The sequence below is a fragment of the Lathamus discolor genome, chromosome 3 (assembly GCF_037157495.1).
Source record: "Lathamus discolor isolate bLatDis1 chromosome 3, bLatDis1.hap1, whole genome shotgun sequence".
NCBI lineage: Eukaryota > Metazoa > Chordata > Aves > Psittaciformes > Psittacidae > Lathamus > Lathamus discolor.
In genome coordinates this window covers 21,823,510-21,843,153 of record NC_088886.1, presented here as the reverse complement: position 1 = coordinate 21,843,153, position 19,644 = coordinate 21,823,510, and the positions used below count along the sequence as shown (strand labels likewise).

General features: G+C 49.8%; 1 protein-coding gene across 3 annotated transcripts in view; it reads left to right on the top strand.

Annotated features, from left to right (window-relative positions):
* The first annotated feature begins 1,975 nt into the window (after positions 1 to 1,975).
* The window catches only part of PBX1 (PBX homeobox 1), a 135,423-nt gene continuing 117,754 nt past the window's right edge, over positions 1,976 to 19,644 (top strand). Inside the window, exons 1-2 of one of the 3 annotated variants that reach the window (XM_065674001.1) lie at positions 1,976 to 3,001; positions 5,544 to 5,617. In XM_065674001.1, the coding sequence (XP_065530073.1) occupies positions 2,811 to 3,001; positions 5,544 to 5,617 (265 nt within the window). In that variant the 5' untranslated portion in view covers positions 1,976 to 2,810. The remainder of the gene's footprint in view (positions 3,002 to 5,543; positions 5,618 to 19,644) is intronic. The other 2 variants (XM_065674003.1, XM_065674002.1) reach the window with 2 other exon arrangements.

The window sequence follows — 19,644 nt, the reverse complement described above, 5'->3', positions numbered from 1 at the left end:
ACAGACTCCAGCAGACAGCAGAGGCAGAGTTCTGGCCATTTCTGTGTTGGTCTGATGGCTCCTCCAAGGCCCCGTGATGCTATGCTTCCTTTGGAACTGCTCAGGTTGCTCTGCTCCTCTCCCTCTGAGACACCGTGTGGTTGCCTGGGGCCCCCCACACAATGCACCTCACCCTCATGTGTGCTCATATCCTACCTGTGCTGGCTCCATGAAGGGTCTTTTGGCTCCTGCTCTTGTGTGTCTACCTGATGTGCTGAGAGGCACCATGTTATGACTTGGGAAACGAGGGAAGGATCTGCAATACAAGAACCTGTGAGGTCAGCAGGCCACCATGCCCTAGTGTCCCTCTCTGTCCCAGCACAGCCACTGGTGCCTTTTTTCACTGTGCATGTTCAGCTCTGCTGCGCTGCTTCTCCTCAGAGCTACTCAAAATCAAACCCAAAAGACCCTGGACCAACCTCCAGGGATGCGAGAGTCCCTACCAGAGTCTGAGACAACGTATGTCTAGACTTGGTGTGTGAGCAAGCAAGTGAAGGGATGACTAAGTGTCTGGAAGTTTGGACTTTGGAGAGGAGGCCCTTGGCTCTTTGTTTCTTGGATAAAGTTCTGCTTCCTGTGGAGCCATACAGATAAAGGTTATTTTACCTCCCCTTACTTTCTTTTCAAAAAAGGAAAAAATATGTAGATACATCTTGGGTGAGAAAGCACAAACCTGTATGAAATTTTGGCAAATGGAGAAACACGAAGAATATGTTGAGTGAAACATTTCAAAGTGACAAAAATCAAAACATCTCACTTCGCCTTCAACCACTTTAAAACATTTTAATGGTTCAAAAGGAAATTTCAAAATGAAAAGTCATGTTTTGCTTAAAACACTGGAAAGTGTTTCATTAAAAAGGAAGAGCAGAAGCAAAACAATTGCCTTTTTTTTCTTTCCAGTCAGCCCGATGGCTCTTTCCCCAACCTGTGCTGAGGTCAGGAACCAGGGCTGGGCCCATCTTCCCTTGTGTTACAGGGGTCCTGGGGCAGGGAACCTTCTGATCCGAGGAAGGGACAGTCTGATGAAATCATCTCCCACACAAGAAATGTTTTTATCACCGTAACTGTCTTATTTATTATCTTCTAAATATAATTTGCAGGCAAGTCTGGTCCCAGGGCCATCCTTGCTCACCAGCTAATGCCTACAGAGGTCTTTTTGGCCACAGGACAGCCCCAGATGACCAGCAAAGAGGCTGGGGAAGTGCTCCCCCTCCACACTGCATTATATCGTGACATTTAGGTCTGGAGGGCAGCCTTGGTAGCCTTGGGACTTCTGCTAGCTCCCCCTGCCCTGTTCAGGCAGATGTGCGATGTGGCCCCACTGTCCTGTGGCCCCACTTGTAGGAATCACGTGTGTCAGCGAGGACGAAGCAGAGAAGTAGCACCATGAGGTGCCACTCGCAGCAGAGGTGAGGGAAGGCTCTTCCATGGGGGGGCTACCTCAGAGGGGTCACTGCGCCCACCCCGAACATGGAGCTGACGTGGGGACACCTGGGCAGTCAGAGCCAGGCGGGTGGCCGGGGACGGCAAGGAGACCCCTGCTGAGGGGCGCAGGGTGGCTGTGGGGAGCAGGGGAGGCCGGCGGTGGGGCACGGGGAGGCCGAGGGGAGCGGGGTGCAGCAGGGCTGGGGAAAGGCTGGCGGGATGTGGGGAGGGGAGCAGCGGGGTGCGGGCAGACATGAGCCCGGGGGGCGAGGGAAGGCTGAGGGGTGCAGCTCTGAGAGGAGATGGAAGGCCGGCCGGGGCCGGAGGCGCGCAGAGCCGTGCGTGGGGCGCTCCGCACGCCCAGCCCCTGCAGGCCGCCGCACCGCGCTACCCCTTCCCCTCCTTTTCGGCGGCCGAGGCCGCTTTAAGGCGCGGGCGGGGCGAGGCCCCCGGCCCACCTCTGAACCCGGAGATTGACGGGCTGCCGCGGAGGAGGCGGCGCGGCCGCGGGGGCCGGCCTTGCCGCCGCCAATGGGGACGGCGGGGCGGGCAGGCGCCGCTGCCCCTTCCTCCCCCCGCCCCCCGGGCTCCTCCGTGCCAGTTTGAGGAGTCCGGAGCCGAACAAAAGCAGGCGGCGAGGGCCGGGAGCGGTGCGCGCAGGCCCGTTGGAGAGCGGGGGGGCCCCTGCTGCCGGCTGTGGAGCGGTGCAGGCCGCCAGCCAGCCCCGAGCTCAGCCTGAGGGTGGGGGAAAGTTTGGAGCCCTCCCCCGGAGCGCGGGGGCTCCGGCCCCGGCAGCGCCGGCGCTGCCATCGCGGGCGGCCGTTCCGCTCCGCCCCGCCCGTTGCTGCCTCCTCCTCCCCCGGCGCAGCCGCTGCCCCCCCCCAGCCCGCCCGCCGCCTCCCGGGCGCGGGGCTGAGCTGCCCTCCTTTTGGAGTCGCCGCCGTTTCCCCTCCCTTCCCCGGAACCCTCCCTCCTCCTCCTCCCTTCCCCTTTTTCCCTCCTCCCTCGCTCCCTCCCTCCCTCCCTCCTCCTCCAGCAGCCAAAGGGATTTTTTCCCCTTTCTTTTCTCTCTCTCTCTCCTTTTTTTTTTTTTTCTTTCATTTTTTCCCTCCTCCTCCTCCTCTTCCTCCCTGCCGCGGAGCTGGGCGCCAGCGTGAAGGATAAATAAAAAGCGAAGAGGAAGAGGCTTGGGGGGGAGGAGGAGGAGGAGGTGGGGGGGGAAGAAGGAAAGAAGAAGAAGAAAGCGAGCAAGAAAAGAAAGCGAGGAGCCAGGCTGCCAGCCCAGCCGCGCCGCTCCCGGCAGCCAGGGCAGGAGGCGGCGGCGGAGTGGGGGCCGGCGGCCGGCGATGGATGACCAGCCGCGGCTGATGCACACGCACAGCGGGGTGGGGATGCCGGGGCACCCGGGCCTGTCCCAGCACATGCAGGATGGACCAGGCGGGGCGGAGGGGGAGGCAGGCAGGAAGCAGGACATCGGAGACATCTTACAGCAGATTATGACCATCACGGACCAGAGTTTGGACGAGGCGCAGGCCAGGTGAGAGCGGCGGCCCGGTCCCGGCGGGGGGAAGCGGGGGACAGGTGCCGGGGAAGTTTCCCCCGCGCCCCGGCCCGGCCTTTGTTGTCCGGCGGGGGGGAGCGCGCCCGGCCGCGAGGCGCAGCCGGGAGTGGGGCTCCTGCTGCGGGGACATGGGGGGAAAGAGGAGAAAAGGGGATGGGGTAATGGCCCCACGCCCCCGTCCAACTTCGCGGCGGTTCTGGGGGGTCGCGGCGCCCCCAGCCCGCGCTCTCCCCATCTTCCCGCTTATCCCCGGCCCCTTCCCCGGCGGGGTCCCGAACTCCTGCTCGGCCGGGCGGGCGGCCTGGCTTTTCTCAGCCTTTTTGAGGTGGGGGTTAATCCCATAGGGGCATGGTTGTTGGAGCAGGCTGCGCGTGCGGGGCGCAAAGTGCTGCTCCGTTTGTTAGGGGCGTTAATAATGTTCTTTAGGGCCCTTTAGCGGTGATATTTTTAAGGCCGTCATTTTTTTGCTCTTGAAGGATGCACGTAGAAGCTTTCTCCTTATATCCTTTTTTCTTCTTAATTGCAGAGGTATTTAGAAAGATTAAAGAGAAAGGCTGTAAAAGACAGTAACCGAATTGTCCCCCGGCTGCAAGCAGCAAGAACCTAATATGCACCTTCAAAGACGCTAGCAAAAGTTAAGGGGGGGGGGGGGGAATAATCTCCCAGCTGAAAGCGCAATTGAAGGAATTAAGATAAAATAAATAATTAAAAAGTTGCCCTGAATTGCCTGGGGTACATGTGAAATTTCTTCTGGGCTGTGAAGCTCCTAGGTGTGGTGTCCTGCCCCTGGCATTCGTGCCCTGAGCTGGAGCAGATTGCTAGAATACATTGTTCCTGGAAAAATGCATCTCTCAGCCCTGAAACTCGCTTAGCAAGAACTTTCAGAAGGATAGAAGCATCCCCCAAACCTCAGCTTACATCCTCTGTTCCTCCCCAGCTTGGGTAAAACTCCCGCTTGCCAAAAAAGCTTGTTGCTGGGCTGATTTTCTTGCGGTTTTGCAGAGGCAGAGTAGTTGTGAAGAGGAGGAAATCATGCCTTTTCTCCCCGGCTGGTCCCGGGAAGTGAGGGGAGCTTCCTTCGGAAAGTTGCAGGAATTGTGTGTGTTCCTGCCTGGATAATTTAGTGTAGTTAATCAAATCAGTAAACCCAAAGCAGAACAAAGCTGGGAGAAGCCTTTACGGCTTTGCCTTGCTGGACTGTTTCAGCTATTTCCTCACAGTGCTTATTTTTTATTATTTTTAATGCTGAGCTGCCAAATGCGCTGTATTAATCAGTGATGTTTGGCTTTGCATTTCCTCCATCCGTTCTACTATTGCACTGTGGTTTTGCTGCCTTTTTTTTTTTCTTCGTTTTCTTAAATGAAGTTTTTGGAAGATGCAAAGTACCAGTATTATTTTTAAGAGGGCTCCTATAGCATATATACATGATTTGTGCATACCCATGTCTGCACCCATCTGGGGGTGCTGATAAGGGGACGCGGTGGTTCTGCAAGGGTATACACCTTTGAGAGACTTCATCAGATGTATAAATCTTTTTAACATGTTGTGGGTGGTGGGGTAAGTAGTGTGAATGTTTGCCAGATGTTCACATTGTCTTTCGCGTGTAATTTCGGTTGGTAAACAGAAATCCCGTAGCCGGCGCCTGGTAGCAACAGCCCTTTATACAACCAAACCCTTGGCTAAATGATTGTATAGCTTAAGAGAAAAAATAAAATAATACAGTTTATTTGCCTCAACAGACACATGGTGGGTTTAAAAACCAGCCAATTAGCTCTCCCCCAGACTCTCAAAAGCCGCAGGAGAACGGTCAGCTCTGAAATAATAGCAGGCAAAAAGAAAGGCATTGAATAGCATGCCCTCCCCTGCCCAGAAGCAGCCGGCTGTGTTTTTAAATGTTTACTGTCCCAATTGTAAAGAATTAAATTTTAACACTTGAAAATAAGCTGGATGTAATTAGCATGGAGGCAGAGGAATGGGTTTCTCTCTCCATAGGTGTGCATGTCTCTGTGCTCCAAGTTGCACACTGAAATTCCCGGAATTGACAGCTCTAAGCAGAGGATCTTCCCAGTGCTGGGGCAATGGGGGGCTTTTTTCCCCCCCTGCTTTGCAGGATGAGCCTAATAAAGCACATGGCTGAGTTTAATATCGAAGGTGGGGGATGGAGAGAGCTCAGTGCACTCTCGCTGTTGAATAAGACAGTCGAACCCAGCTTGGCTCCCAAATGCTGCTGGCTTCTGCTCAGTGCATCGCCTGGCTTGCACTGGTGGTGGGAGCCGCTCGGTGGCAAAGGCGATTTTCAAGCCATTCCTAAATTGGCATAATTCATCTCCTCTGTGTTAAGTAGGTGACTGTTCGCAGCACTGGTGCTCAAGTCCTAGCAGGGATGTTAGAGGGGCCAAGGGGGGCTCAAACCTGTCCCCCAGCCTCTGGCATGCATATGCCAATGGGTTGAATTTGGAAAGTTACTCCTCATGGTGACATTGTAACCTCACCTTCCCCTATTTTCTTTTCTCTTCAGGAAACATGCTTTAAACTGCCACAGGATGAAGCCAGCCCTTTTTAATGTCTTGTGTGAAATCAAAGAAAAAACAGGTAGGAAATCAATGCTGTTGGTTATTTATTATTTTTATTTTTGGTCTTTCAGGGTTTTTTTATTCCACCAGATTTGTGGTGTTGTCCCCCCCTTCACCCCCCCCCCCCCCCCCCCCCGAAGTATTTAAGTGGGAAGAAATAACTTGCAGGTATTTAATGCTTCTGGCAGTAGACTTGCATGATGTGGTTTGTGTTTGGAAGGGAAAATATCGTGGTTTAATTTCTATTGTACAGCCTCTTTATTTATTGCTTTTTCTGGGGAGAAGCAAAACTCAAAAGCCTTGCAATTTCTCTCTTGCTCTAGTTTTTCTTCTTTAAGACATGGCACTGTTTGGAAAAGAAAAATTAAATCTGAGTACTGAGTAGCGTAGGAAACCCAACAAAATGAAGTTGTGCACTTTTACTACTATTACTATTCAGGTGAACATAAAGGTTTCTTACTTTTTTAAAGAAAGGGTTAAAATGTTCTTCTCTGCCAATCATCCTGGCTAGTTCATGTAAGAGAGCATTGTCAGTTGCCTTTAGTGAAAGCAATATATTAGATTGTTAGTTACTTTAGGGTACTGTTGTTTTATGGCATGGGGTGTTCTCAGGCTTCTAAAGAAGCTAATGGCATGAGAGCGTTGATTCTGCCGTTTCCCACTTTCCAGACCTCCTACCATGTACTAACACACTTATAACACATCCCAGGGGGGCATTTAAATTTTAAAAGCAACAATTAAAAAATAGCAGTCATCAATCAAGGGTGATCTTAAACAACAGATGCTTGGGGAAGGACATTTAGCAACATGCACCACTTATGTATTTGTTGGAAACTCTTTTTTCTCAATTAAAAAAAAATGGGGGGAAATGATGGAAATTCAGTGGTGGGAGGGTAGCGGTGTTCATCTCTGCTGTTGGCTTTCTGAGCTGACCAGAGTTGATCAGCTTTTCCATGCCGATGTAGCTGCCTTGTTTTAGCACGCTGCAAGTACTTGACTTCCCCCCACCCCGTTTCAACAAGGACTGTAACAGTCAATAATTCATATCTAAGCCATATAAGCAAGGGCATGACATGAATGAAAGTGACAATAAATATGATTGCACACCCAGTTGATATACATTGATAGTTACACATAAAAGGGAAACAGCTTTCAGAAACCTGAATCTGGGGCTTTTTTTTTTTTTCTGTAAATATATATATAAAACCTCCTAGCATGAGCAGCTGATTGAAAATACAATTACTTGACTCTTGCAATATATATAAAAAGACTAAGGGGGCCCTTTGTTAAACGTTGTTTGTGCAGCGTGTAGCCCAGACAAAGCACCTACTGATGGCATTCGGCTCTCTGAAGTCCTCATGGCTGCATGGCTGGGTCTGACCTTCCCAAGGAGTCCTTCCTTACAGAGTTCCCATAATATCAAGCAGTGGGTTCAGTATGGGAACCTCCATACAGTTCTTATGATGTAGCATAAGGGAGCCTGCCTAGAAATCAAGTTTATGGGTTTTAACCCTGTGTGCCGCCCCAAAGAAAAAGACGCCACGAAGTTCCTTTTCCGCCCTCCTCCTTTTACTTTGTGTGAGCCAAAGGAAATGTTTGTCCGATTTTTCTCCATGTGTGTAATGATGTGTACGTTGCCCATGCAGGGGTACTTTTTGGCAGGGTAACCGATTAATCCCAGCTTGGGCTTACTGTTGGTGCAGTTGCAAAGTTGGGGAAGGCATGGGGAATCTGCTAGGACCAAGCCTGGTGGGAAATCCAGGTGACCTTGGGGATGCTGTAGGGTCCCGGTGAGCTGGGGAGGGATGGAGAGCCATAGTGACTGGATAGGATAGTTTGTTTACTACAGAAAATTGAGGAGAATGGTGTAGGGCAAAGTGTGCTGCTGGAAATAAAGAATGTTCAGGTGTGGACTGGGGCTTCTTATGTGCTTTTAAATCTTATTTGTTGCTGTTGTGCCTGAGGTATTTGACTATGGGGCTGCTGTATAGAGGTCTCTTCAGAGTTTGAACTGAGGTGGCTTTTGGAGTGTTGTTTATCTACCCTCAGATATGTTTATGGTGGATTGTTTTACTTTGCAAATTCAAAGGCCTCCTCCGCTCTCCCCCATCTGCATCCCTGAAAGTCACACTTTGTAAGGAAGCAAATGGCCAGATGGTTTTGTTTTATTTTCTTTTATTTTTATTATTATTAATGCTTTGTGGGCCCAATGCTAGGAGGAAGTTAGCCTTGTTTTTCTGGGGAGCTGAGGGTACTGCTTGCTTCCGTTTGCTTACCCCTTCCTTGTGGGCAGGAGCATGAAAGTTGAGCCAACTTCTCTCTTCCCACTTTCCATTTTGCTTCCCAGACTTTTGCATGTGTCGCGTTTGAAATCCTGGTGATTGTTTGTGGTCACTGGTGGGTGTTTGAAAGTGCGTGCGTACATCTTCCCCCTGGCGTTATGATGTGCAGAAATGTGCGTTCAGTTACCCCGCTGCCTGATTTAAGTGACTCCAGAGCCTTACGGAGACTTTACCACTGCGTCTCGCAACATTATGGCTAATATTTCATAGAGTTAACGTTGTCTTAAGGAAACCCAAAGTGTCCATAAAGTTCTTAGAAAAAGAGGTTGTCTGTATTGGCCAAAGAGAGTTCCCTTTTGCACTTGAGCTCTTCAGTTATTTTAAAGCATTGTAAACACTTCAAATAATAATAATAAAAGCTCGGTGGGTTGTCTTTTGTCTGCAACCTGGAGATTGCTGCTTTTGATGTATGTTTAAAAGTAATAGAAGTTGAGAGGTTTGATCGAAGCAGGAGTATGTAGTAGGGAAAAACGGCTTAAATATATGTGTAAGTTGTCGGCGTGCATTTGGTGTGTTTTCACTTGCTGTTGGTCGCTTTGTTGCGAGGGAAGGGGCAGGACGGCCTTCAAATGGCTGGCTGGCTTTTTGGAATAATAATTATGGAAATGGAAGGCATTGTTGTCCTAAATACAATTGATTCCTCTGTCAATAGGGATTGAAATCGGAAATGGCGATGGTGATTTATAAAAAGTTTGAAGGCAGGGGCTCTGTCTTTATGTGTCCCCCGCCTTGTGTTTTTTTTTATTTTCTCTCTCTCGGTATGTTTCTTTTTTTTTTTTTTTCCTTTAAGCTGTTCTCTGCATGAGCAGAATAGCTAAGCAGAAGAATCAGGCAATGCGTACACAGACGTGGGGTCCTTGGATGGCAAACTGGAAAATATCTGCTGTCAAAATGCAGCAGCATCTATTTCAGCTGTGAGCCTTTCTCAACTCCCATCTCGTTCGGCGGGCACTGGCGGAGAGAGGCTGAGCGCAGGATATATGACCATTTAATCTGATTCCTCCTCCTTAAGAGCTTTTCCCATCGTTTCACTTTCTCTACTCTTTTGGGGGAGGTGAGGGCATCGGGCAAATTCTGCTTCTTACAAAATCAGGGTCTTTTTATTTGAAATCCCCCAGTTTTTATTTTCTTACCTCCATCACCCTTCTGTGCTGAAGGAATTCAGGTTTAAAAGAAAAATGTACGTACCACCAGTGGGGGGAATTTACAAAGTGGAATATTTATAGACAGCACTGATCAGCTGTGCAAATGTTGTTGAATAATGGTGTTTGTTGGTGTGTTTTCTTTCCTTTTTTTTTTCTTTTAAATTTTTAGAACATAATAGCTATATAAGGTGCCTCTTAGCTGCCTTTCCCTGTGCATTATCTTCACCAAACTTAACTCAAATCAGATCTTTGGAGGAGGTAGGATTTTTTCCCCTTCTATTCTTCCTTAACACCCCTTTGTTCTCTCCAGCTCTGTGTTCAATTAACACCCCCATCGCAGAACTGTAGGGTTTTTTTTTCTTTTTTTTTTTAATGTCTGTTACTGTATTTCACTTCTGACACCTCTCTTATTATTCTTGCCTGCTATTTCTCTTTAATATAGCAATTACGATACGGGGTTTCTTTCTTTCTTCCTCCCTCCCTTCTTTACCCTTTCTCCCCCCTCAACTACAGCCCCGCCAGGAGTGGCACAGGGAGAAGAGGGGCAGCTGTGGTGCAGGCAGTGCTGGTGTTGGGGTCCAGGGCAGAGCTGCAAGCAGGATATGCTGGCAAGCCCAAGGCCTTTTGGATGATTTTCTTTCACAGGGCAGGATAGGCAGCTTGCTTTCCTTGTGCCCCCCCAGCCCTTCTCTGGGGTTTTCAAACCCTGCCCTCCTCCTTATCCTGCATTTCAACTGAGGTTTCCCAAGGCGCAGGGGAGAGTTAAACACCCCGATTTGAATTTCAATGCAATTATTGCACCTAAGGCTTCATTCTGCTTCTGTAAAAGCTCATAATGAAAGTGCTGCTTCTCCAGCCTTGGAGGATCGGGGTTCCCGATCTGCTTTCGACAGGTCCAGCTCTCCCCTGGCTGCTCTCCCTCCTGCGCTTGCTTTGATTTTTATTTATGTATTTATTTATTTTTTCATTCAGTTGAGAGGCTTTGAAGGCAGAAGTGGTGCTTCTCTCCTCCAGCTGAGCAGGCTTCCTACAGCAGGTCTGTAGGGGCAGTCTGGCAGGTCCCCTGGTGTTGCTGCCCTTGGGGCAAGCAAAACATTTTGGGAAGGCTGGCCGGCACTGCCTGAGGAAGCCTTTTTGCAGCTCACAGTTAAAATTGCTTCCAGAAACCTGATGCATTCAAGGGAAAGGAGGGAAGTGAATGTGCGTGGAGCTGGAAGATAGGGATGGTTCAGGAGGGAAGGTAGCATCTGGGAGACCTTGGCTTGGTGGAGGGCTGTATTTCTGCAAAAGCAGGTGCTACCTCTGGGGACTGGCTGGGAGGGGATAGAAACCAGTCACCCTGATAGGAAGTGGGACACGCCCCAGTAGGTCCTGGTGACTGGGAGGAGAAAGGTCTTCAGGGCTGGAACTGTGTCACTGCAGCAAGTCCTTTTTTCGGTCTTTCCTCTTCCAGTGTGGCATTGTCCATCAGGGCCTTGCTAGGGACGGATAGCTTTGGAGGAGCGTGCTTGCAGGGAGATTTCTCTTTTTTCGTTTTTAATTTTATATTTTCTTCCTCTCCCCTGGTAGCATGTGGTTGGAGCTCTTTGAACGGAGCAGGCTTAATTAGTTTAATCAAAATTGGTCTCCTGCAGTCCTCCAGGGGAGGAGGTGGGAAGCACAGGGCTGCCAGTGGGCTCTTCCTCCCATTTCTCCCCCGCCATCAGCCCTGTTGGCAAAGCAGAGGAACCAGGCCCGGCTTTGGCACAGCATTACTGCTCCTGAGGATCTCCCCGCAATTTGAGGAGCACAGGAGTGAGCCTGTTTGGTTTTGTTTCGAGGCTTTTTTTTTGTTTGCCTGATGCTAACTAAACTTTGTTGTGATTGCAGTAGGCTGGGAGGATGCTCTTGGAGGATCTGCTGGGTCCCATCACTGCCTGCCCCATCTGTTTGCTCCTGGGGGATGGATGAGCTCATCCTCCTCCCCCCCTTGATCCCATGTTTCCATGTCCCCCAGCCTTTGCTAGCATCAGCCTCCCCAGGTTTTGGGTAGTGGTGGCCACTGGGTGCGTGGTTTTTTGGGAAGGAGGGATCTGGAAAGTTGCTGTGCCAGCAGCCTGTTCTTCGGATGCTGCCTGCTAACAGCACTGGAGAAGAAGGAATCTTCACGTTCAGTTAATGCATGCCTATTATAGGAAAGATAGCTATATTAACCAGATGCATGCATAAATAACGACTAACCAGAACATCATCTTATGTGAATGTTAGGTGTCTTCCCTGCTGCCACAGGTCTCCCTCCAGTCCATCTCCCTGTGCTTCTGCATGGTCTTGGCAGCAGTCGAGTGTTGTGGGTGAGATCAGGGAAAGCAATCTTGTTACCTGGCCTTGTAGCTCCAAACAAGAAACTCGAAAGATCTTTCAGGCCTAAATTTCTCCAGGGAGAAATGGTTCAAGTTCCCTTATTTGAGACCTGCAGAGGGATTTCCCCCTCGGAGCCCTGACTGTCTATGAGGAAAGCTTTTCTAAATGATCTCAAATGCTAGATTTATTCCTGTTAGCAGGCTTGCGCTGCTTGCCGGCCCTTGGTTTGAGGGCAGTGGCTGTAAACAAAATGCAGGGAAACTCTGAGACAATTTCATCTGGCTTTTTTTCCCCTGTCACAAGGAAATTACTGCATGCAGCAGTTCTTTAGGGGAGTAGGGTGGTGGTTTAAATGTAAATGGCTTAGTTTGCAGTCAGATACACTAGGCTATGCTGCTGGTGGTGCTTCTGCTGAATCAGAGCTGGGCATTTTGGTGGGGAGAAGGGAGGAATGTGGGATTCCTCCTCTGCCTTTGATTCACCTCATTCCCCAGTTCCTCCTTTAATCCAGGAGCTGCTGCCTTCTCTGCTAATGAAGCTCTGCAAAGGGTTTTGGGATCTCTTGGAAATCTGCTGTGAAGCATTTTATTAATTTTTTTCCCCTTCCTTTACTTGGAATTGGGGTGCTTTGGGAGGCAGGAGAGCCTCTTGTATTTTCTTTGTGCAGCTAGTGCAAAATACCAGGTACCCAGTAGGAGCAGGGGGTGAGTTTCCATCTGAAGATGTGATGTTATCTTTCTACCATCCACAGCCCCCCCCCCCCCCCCCCCCCATTCCTGCGTTGCATTCCTGTGCCAGTTTTCCCATACAGTGAGTTTAACCCTCCTTGTAACACATGCTTTGCTTTGTTTTAGGAATTTCTGTGGGGCAGGTGGGCTATGCAGCCCTGGCTCCATGCACCCTGGAGCAGGGTGCCCCTGCCAAGCTTCATGCTTTTTAGGCTGAATCTTTGGGCTTTTGGGTGCCAGGCTGGGAGAAGTGATGCTCCCATGCACTGCAAGGATGTACAGTGCCTAGCACAAGGGGACTCCGTGCTGGGTCAGGGTTTGGAAGGAGGTAATGTGATTTACAGCAATGGATCTGGTTAATAATCTCCAGCAGCTTCTGTATACTCAGGGGCTGCTTGTATTCCCAGCCAGGTGTTTGCAGACCAGATCAATATGGCCCTATTTGCATGGGGCTGTCCATAATCTAATAAACCAACCTCAATCTGTGTCCTTTGCTTTCCCCAAGTGTCTACCCAGAGATGATCCCAGTTACATTGGACTAGTAAGTGTTCCCCATGATGGGAGAAGCTGTTTGTGAACAGTGTCTGGCGCTGTTACTGCTGGCCTGGGGTCAGATGTGGCACCCCAATGCTCTCCGTGGGTACTGGGTGCCAAGACTATGCCCTCCACCAGAGCCTGGCCTGTGTGAGCACCATTGCTTTTTGGGTGTGCTGGATGTTTGTAGGTGCTGCATGGTGTTTTTACAGACTGTCGCCTCCCCGGTGTGCTCCGGAGGCACTGACATCATGGGCTTTCCATGAAATCCCTCCTATTATCACATTGCCTTTGGGGGGCATCTGCTAGGAACCCCATTTGGAACAAAAAAATGATGGGTTTGAGGGCTAGGTGGTTGGCAGCTTCTGCTGAAAATTGTCTTGGAGGTGTTGTGTTGCCCGGTGACTTAAATAATACAAGGTGGCGGGCAGTGTAGGGATAAATTACAGAAAGCTGTGGCCTGAGGAGGCTGTGGGCTGAATACATTAAAGTGTGGTGTTTTCAGGCCAGCGGCTGAGCTGGGGAGGAACTCGGGTGATGCTTTCTCTGATGCTGGGGGATTGCTGGAGCTGGAATTAGCAGTTTGCAACCATGCTGATTAAAAAAAAAAAATAAATAAATACATAAAAGCACTAAAGAATTAAGTCTCTTGGCCTTGTGTTTGTGAGCTGTACCCCTGTGTGTGTGTGCATATATGTATATTCATTATTTTAAGCTGGAGAGCCAGCAGTCCAGTGGAGGGGATGGCTGGCTGGGGAAGCTGCCTCACTGGGCTGCAGTGCTGCCGAAGAGCTGTGTGCTGTCGCTGCTTCTTGGGTGTTTTAGGGAGGTCACAGCACAGAGAATAGAAATCCCCTCTAACACCTTGAGCAAGCTGCACACTGTCACTGTCTTCTCCCTGCCCTGCCTTTTATTTATAGGAGAAGCCTTACCCAAAATAGCTTTTTTGCTTTCCCTAAGCTGATGGGCTGTTTCCCACCTCCCTCCTTTTTTTCTTTTAAATATACTGATAAATTGAAAACCCTCGGAAGCCAGTGCTGTGAGGAGCCACTCTAATCTAAAATGATAACTTTGTCATTTTACTTCAGCCTTGGTGAAAAATGAGCGGAGCTGCCTTTGCAAGCGGGATCAGACTGTCTAAACGCTGGTGGCTGGATTTTTGTTTCTTGCTGGAGTGCAAGCCCAGAAATTCAGTTCATCGTTTCCACATCCCATTTTTGGTTTCACAGGCAGCGTTTTGTAATGTCGTGTTTGGCCCAGCCTGGCTGGCCTGCCCGTCCTTGTTATCAGAAGAGGAAAATCAAGTTTCTCTCCTGGTTGGATAACATTTTCAAATTCCAGAGTGATGTCGATTAGCAGAATTAGCAGTGGCAGGTTAACCGGCAAAAATACCCTTCCAGTTGTGAAGTGTTCATTCCTGGTCACTGCTCCTTTCCCAGCTCCAGCGGTCCCAATCCCGGACATGTGTCCGGCATGGGAGTTTTTCTCTCAGTTCAGTGTGATGGTTTCCTTTGACATTTGATATTTACAAGGCTGGAGTCAAAATGAAAGTGGATCTGCCCATAACTTTCTGAAATGTGCTTTCGAATTTCAACATCAATGTTTCAAAATGCAATCTGCTAGTGAGTGTACGTTTGCTTGTTTACACACATCCTTTTTGGTTTTGTTTTGTTTTTTTTTTTTCCCCCTGTGCAGTATTTCTCTGGTGAAATGCTCGGAATGATACAATACCTGGAGCCTCCGGATGGATTAGTCCCTGGCCTTATGCTTTGAATTTAGCTTTCAACTCCAAGTCTTTAATTTTAAAAGGTTGCAAGTGTTTTTAACTTAGTCTTTTTTTTTTTTCTGGTTTTTTTTTTTTTGTTTGGGAGGGGGATATTTGTATGCAAAATCATTGTTGCAGTAATAATTGCAAATACTGCAATGATATGATTATTGCAAATCTCTAGACAAGGGACACAGTTCACAGCGCAAAAGAAATGAATTGGAAGGAGTCGTAGCTGTCAATCCTGACTTCCTAGCTCAGGGCACAGCCTCCTCGGTATGTTTTATGTAAAGATGCTGATTTCCAGAAGGGCATTTGGTATAGGAAAGTTGCAAGCAGTGGGACATGCTCCACCGCCATGGTGGAGGTGATATTTTGAAGGGTTTATGACCCTTGCTTTGCAAGGGGTTACCTATTTATTTCTGGTATGACTTTATGAAGCTTCTCGCTGCTGTGCTGTGCATGTGCCTGCTGTGGCCATGCTCCTGGTGCATTCTGTGTCTGGGGGGAGCAGGTGGCAGGAATGGTGTTTTCAGCGAATGTATTATTCCCCCAGAAAACCCTGGCTGTTAGGTCTGGTCAGCAGATGTGAAGTGTTGGATCAGTATTGGTGGTGGGAAGAGGATTTGCAGTATACTTTGCTAATGGAGGAAAACCCAAGGAGCAATTATGTGATTTATGCTTTCAGCGATGTGAAATGAAGCCGTCTGAAGCGCTTTGCTCAGCAAGCTCTTAGCAGACTGCTTCTTCCTTCCTACTTTATGCAGATTTTTCTGAAGAGATTGTTTCTTGCCTCTGTTGCTGGATGGACAGAGGTGGCTAGGGGACATGGACCCCTTAAATGCATCTGGAGGCACAAAGCATTGAGCATGGGAGCAGGGAGTGAGCAGTGCTTGTTGTAGCTCGCTCCAAAGCCCCAGTGCAATTCTGTCCCCAAGCGGCTGAAAAGGTCATTTAGCGTAATAGCAAACGTTTAATTTTATTTTTTTTTTCCCTCCACTATCTCAAATAGTCAAATTAGCATCCTTCCTCTGCTACAGGAGCTTCTGGCAGGGGCGTCCCAAGAAGGATTATCGGTAGGAGCGCCTGGGCCAGGGCTCTTCCTCTCCCAAAGGTCCCTGGCTGCTATTTGCACATCCCAGTGTCTGACTGCAGCTGGCATTTCCCCTGTTCGGTGGAATTTACTTTCTGCCTGGCGAGGGCATTGGGTAACATTTGCGCACCTGGGCTGCTTAAGCTTCAGAGGGGCTGGGGGGATGCGGCGGAGAAGGTCAGGGGTCTCTGCTTTCCTTATGGGCAGGAGGGAGCAGGGAGAGCAGCTGATGGATACTGTGTCCTCTACCTAGGCTCAAGCAGGAGAGGGAAAACTGTTATCTGTGCAACTATATGGACCCATATCTGATGTTGGGTGGATGTAGGCTTGGCCCTGTCTGTGGAGAGCTCAGACCCTGCTTAGCTTTCTCTTGTGGCACATGGATCGGTTGGGCAGGCAGGTCTGGGCAGTGGGTGCTTGGTCGATTTTTATTGTGGTAAAGGGTGCTATATTTCCATTTGGATTTGCAGTGTGTGCTAGGGAGGTGTGCAGCCCAGGGTGGGATTTCTCCTTAGAAATGGCTTTTTTTGCATCCGGGTCTAAAATGCTGTGGGGTCCTGACTCATGGGATTTTTGGGGCAGGGCGACATGGGCAGCAGTGCAATGGCATGGCTGGAGGTTGAGACTGTTCTAAGGGCAAACAGGGATTGTTTACCATGAGAAACCCACATGTGGAAGGAGATGAAATGCAGCAAAGGGTGGTGTTAAGGGAAATTCCTGGTCTTCCCATGCTCTCGAGGCAGGTGGCAAAGTCTGTGCAGGTGGAAAGACAGATTTTTATTTCCGTTTTTTCTGCCATGCTTGGTTAGATCTGGAAACGTCCTTTGGCAAAGGCAGCATGCCTGGCTGGCTGGGTGCTCAGGGGCCAGGGCAAAAGGTGAGTGCCAGGGGGGCTGTGATGGTGCGGTGCTTCCAGCCCCAACACGTGGTCGGAAGCTGTGGGCACAGTTGGTGGAGCACGCCGGTTTTGCGTGCTGAGGCATGTGGCTGCGGGCAGGGGTGGTGGACGGGCCTGCTTCAGAATCCATAAGCTGCAACTTGGAGAGGTGCCTGTGGTTTGTGTTTGAAAGAAGCTCCATTAGGATAATTTTTAAGCTCCTGTTTAACCAGAAGGCTGTCTGCTGTTTAAGAGGGACAATGCTTGTGTGGTGGGTCTCCTGTCATGCTGCATTCCCTCTTCCTGGTCCTTTCTGCTTTTTTAACTGCTTTTGCTTAACCCTTTGGGGATGCTGAATCTGCTGCCCTAGCAGCAGCCAGGCTTCCATCAGCACCCTTGGGTAGTGATGCTCTCTTCCCTTGGGCAGCTCTTTCCAAGGATCATCTTGGGCTCTTGCCCATTGCATGTAGTCAGCAGCCTGCTGCCTTCCCTCTTGCCACATCTCCTCCCTCTACACAGGCACTGGTGCTGGGTCTGACCCTGGTTAGCAATTGCCCTCACAGGCTCCTGGGGAAAGCCCCTCCCTGTGGCTCTCTAGAGGCTCTCTTAGACTTGGTGAGGAGCGTGAAGGAGACCTAAATGAAGAACAAATGAAAACCATATAAAGACAAATGGAAATCAGATTTAGGAAGCAGACGAGACAACCCTTTAGAAGGGGCAGGGGGGGGCTGTTTGCTTTAGTCAGTCTCCTTGGGTTTCAGGCAATAATAAAGCAGATTTGTTTTCTTTTACCTTCTCCTCCCCCAGCCTCCTCTCTTTTCCTTTTACTCGCTGTTCTCAAAACAGCCCTGGATCCCACAGCACCAGCATCTCCTGCCCAAGTTCTCACCTTCTGCAAATGGGATTACTGGCCAGTCCAGCTGACATCTTGACCGTCTTTTCCCATCTCCTGTCTGGTTCTCCCTGCTGGGAGCTTGTCACCTCGAGCCAGCCTGCCTTGGCTGGGCTGCTTGGGATGGGTCACTCCCACTGCCAGAGGAGCTATCTGGACTTTCCAGAGTAAGCAGTGGAAGAAACTCCTCCAAACAGGCTGAAGTTTTCTCTGTACAGTCAGTTTGTCCTGGCATGCTCTGCTGTGTACTCTAGAGACAGTTCACAGTGGCTAGCCATGCTTGGAGGAGATAAAAGTTTCTCCATTGGAGATCTTGGGCAGTGCCTCTGAGATGCCTGAATTACCTCCTAACATGTGCTCCTCCGGGATGTGGTGGTGGCTGGTGGCTGCAAGGAAGGATCCTGCCCTTCCGGCCTCCACAAATGGGTTGTTTCCCTGCTGAAATGTGTCTCCTTCCATCTTTTTTTCCCTGGTCATCATCTTGCAGCACATCAGGTAGCCCTTGGGCAGGCGGGGTCTGTGTGCAGCTGTGGGTCAATGAAGCCGACCCCTTTGATCTCTTCCACTTCCAAGAGTCCTGGTGGTAATTCCTCTTCCCAAACAGAAAGGCCAAACTAAAGTTGGGATTAATGATTCCCATGACCATCTCTGCAGCTCTCGGTCTCCTGTGCTGGCCAGCTCACAAGGGATGAAGTTCTCCCACCTTGAAGGTGAACGTGTGCCCTGCATGCTGCTGTGTGCCCAGTCAGGGAGGTCTTAACTGTGCTTTCTGCAGATGGGCTGCTGCAGCATACAGGGCTGTTGTGGTTCTGTCCCAGGCAGAGCTTTCTCATACAGAGTTGTTTTCTATTTGCTAGTGGCAAGTAGAAAGACAAGGGATCCAAGGTAACTCCTGGCATGTTCTAGTGGATTGCTCTTTGGTTTTGTAACCCTCTTAATCTCTGTTTTATGTAAGATTCCCAGTCCTGGAGAGTAAGTTCACCCACTCTACTGGGATGTGTTGGGAAGGCTGGTGGTGAACAACCTCCAGAATGACCCTTAGATCTACAATTGCTCATGCCTCAGGCAGAGACTTTCAAGGTGCCAGAGCTGTGTTCCCAGCCAGCCTGTGGGTCCCCTCCTGTGTTCAGGTGCAGTGTGCACCAGTGGTGGAGTGGTTTGTCCACTGCACCCTTCACCTCCCACACTCAGCAGGGTGCTGCTTGTGAATGCTGCAGAATTGCACACACAATTGACATACAATTGCAACCATTTTCCTGTGTGGCTTGGCACGTCTTGTGCCTAGGCTTTGCCAACAATCCTTGATGGAGGCTGTGTCTGATGCCGGCATCTTAGCTGCTTCACAAGAACCATTGGGGAGAAAGTTTGTGTGGGTTTGCTGCCCAGGAGGGGCTGATTTAATGAATGCTTGCCAGACTACCACAGGGCTTTCCAGTTGCAAACTGGTTTGGTTTTGCTGTGAAAAGTAGAGTGAAGCAAAAGAGCCGATGGTGCCCTGTGGTGGCTCTTTTGCATCTCTGAGGCTGACACAAGGGGAATTGCCTCTGTTGCAGCACAGGGTGAGCATTCTTGCTTGTTCAGTATGGCAGAAATCGCTCTGGTAAACCTTCACCCATGGTATGTAACTGTGCTGTGGGCTGTCATCTCCCCCAGCTTGTGCAGGTTGGGTGCTTTGGCACCCTGGCCCTGGATGCAGAGCAAAGCTCCCTATCCTCACTGTATTTCCATCTTCCCATGCTTCCAGAGAGGTCTGTGCATACTTCTTGTTGCTGCCAGCAAGCTTCCCTTTCACTGTGCCATGGTGGGGCTTTTTAAAAATTGTATTTTATTAGGAAATTCCCATTTGGTTGCTTTAAAAAGCAAGCCCTTGTGGCTGGCCCCTGGCCCGCCACTAACAGATTTGTTTGAGAAAAGGCTGCGTTGGCATCCTGCTTTATTGAACATGCCTCCTGGGAAGGCGGTTTGAATATCCTTCTGTCTCCTCCGAGCAGGGAGCTCTCAGGACTGCCTGCCGCCATGGGGATGGGGAATGCTCTCCTCTCCCTTTCCCTCCCACCCCTTCCCCTTGTTCAAGCCTCCCTTTTTTTTTCGTGGAGGAGAGCGAGTGCTATGCACGGTGCGTCCCACTCCATGCGGCTTTTCTCTTTCCCCATGGAGTTCATCCAAAGTTCGTATCCAGACGATGAACAAAGTAGCTCAGACCTTTTCCTGACTCCTCACCCTTTGTCCTCATCACTTAGTGACAGACAGGAATCAAATGCCACAGACAGGCTGACGGGACAGGGCTGTGTGAAAGTCCTTGGAGGAGGAGGAGGAGTGCAGCAGTGCTG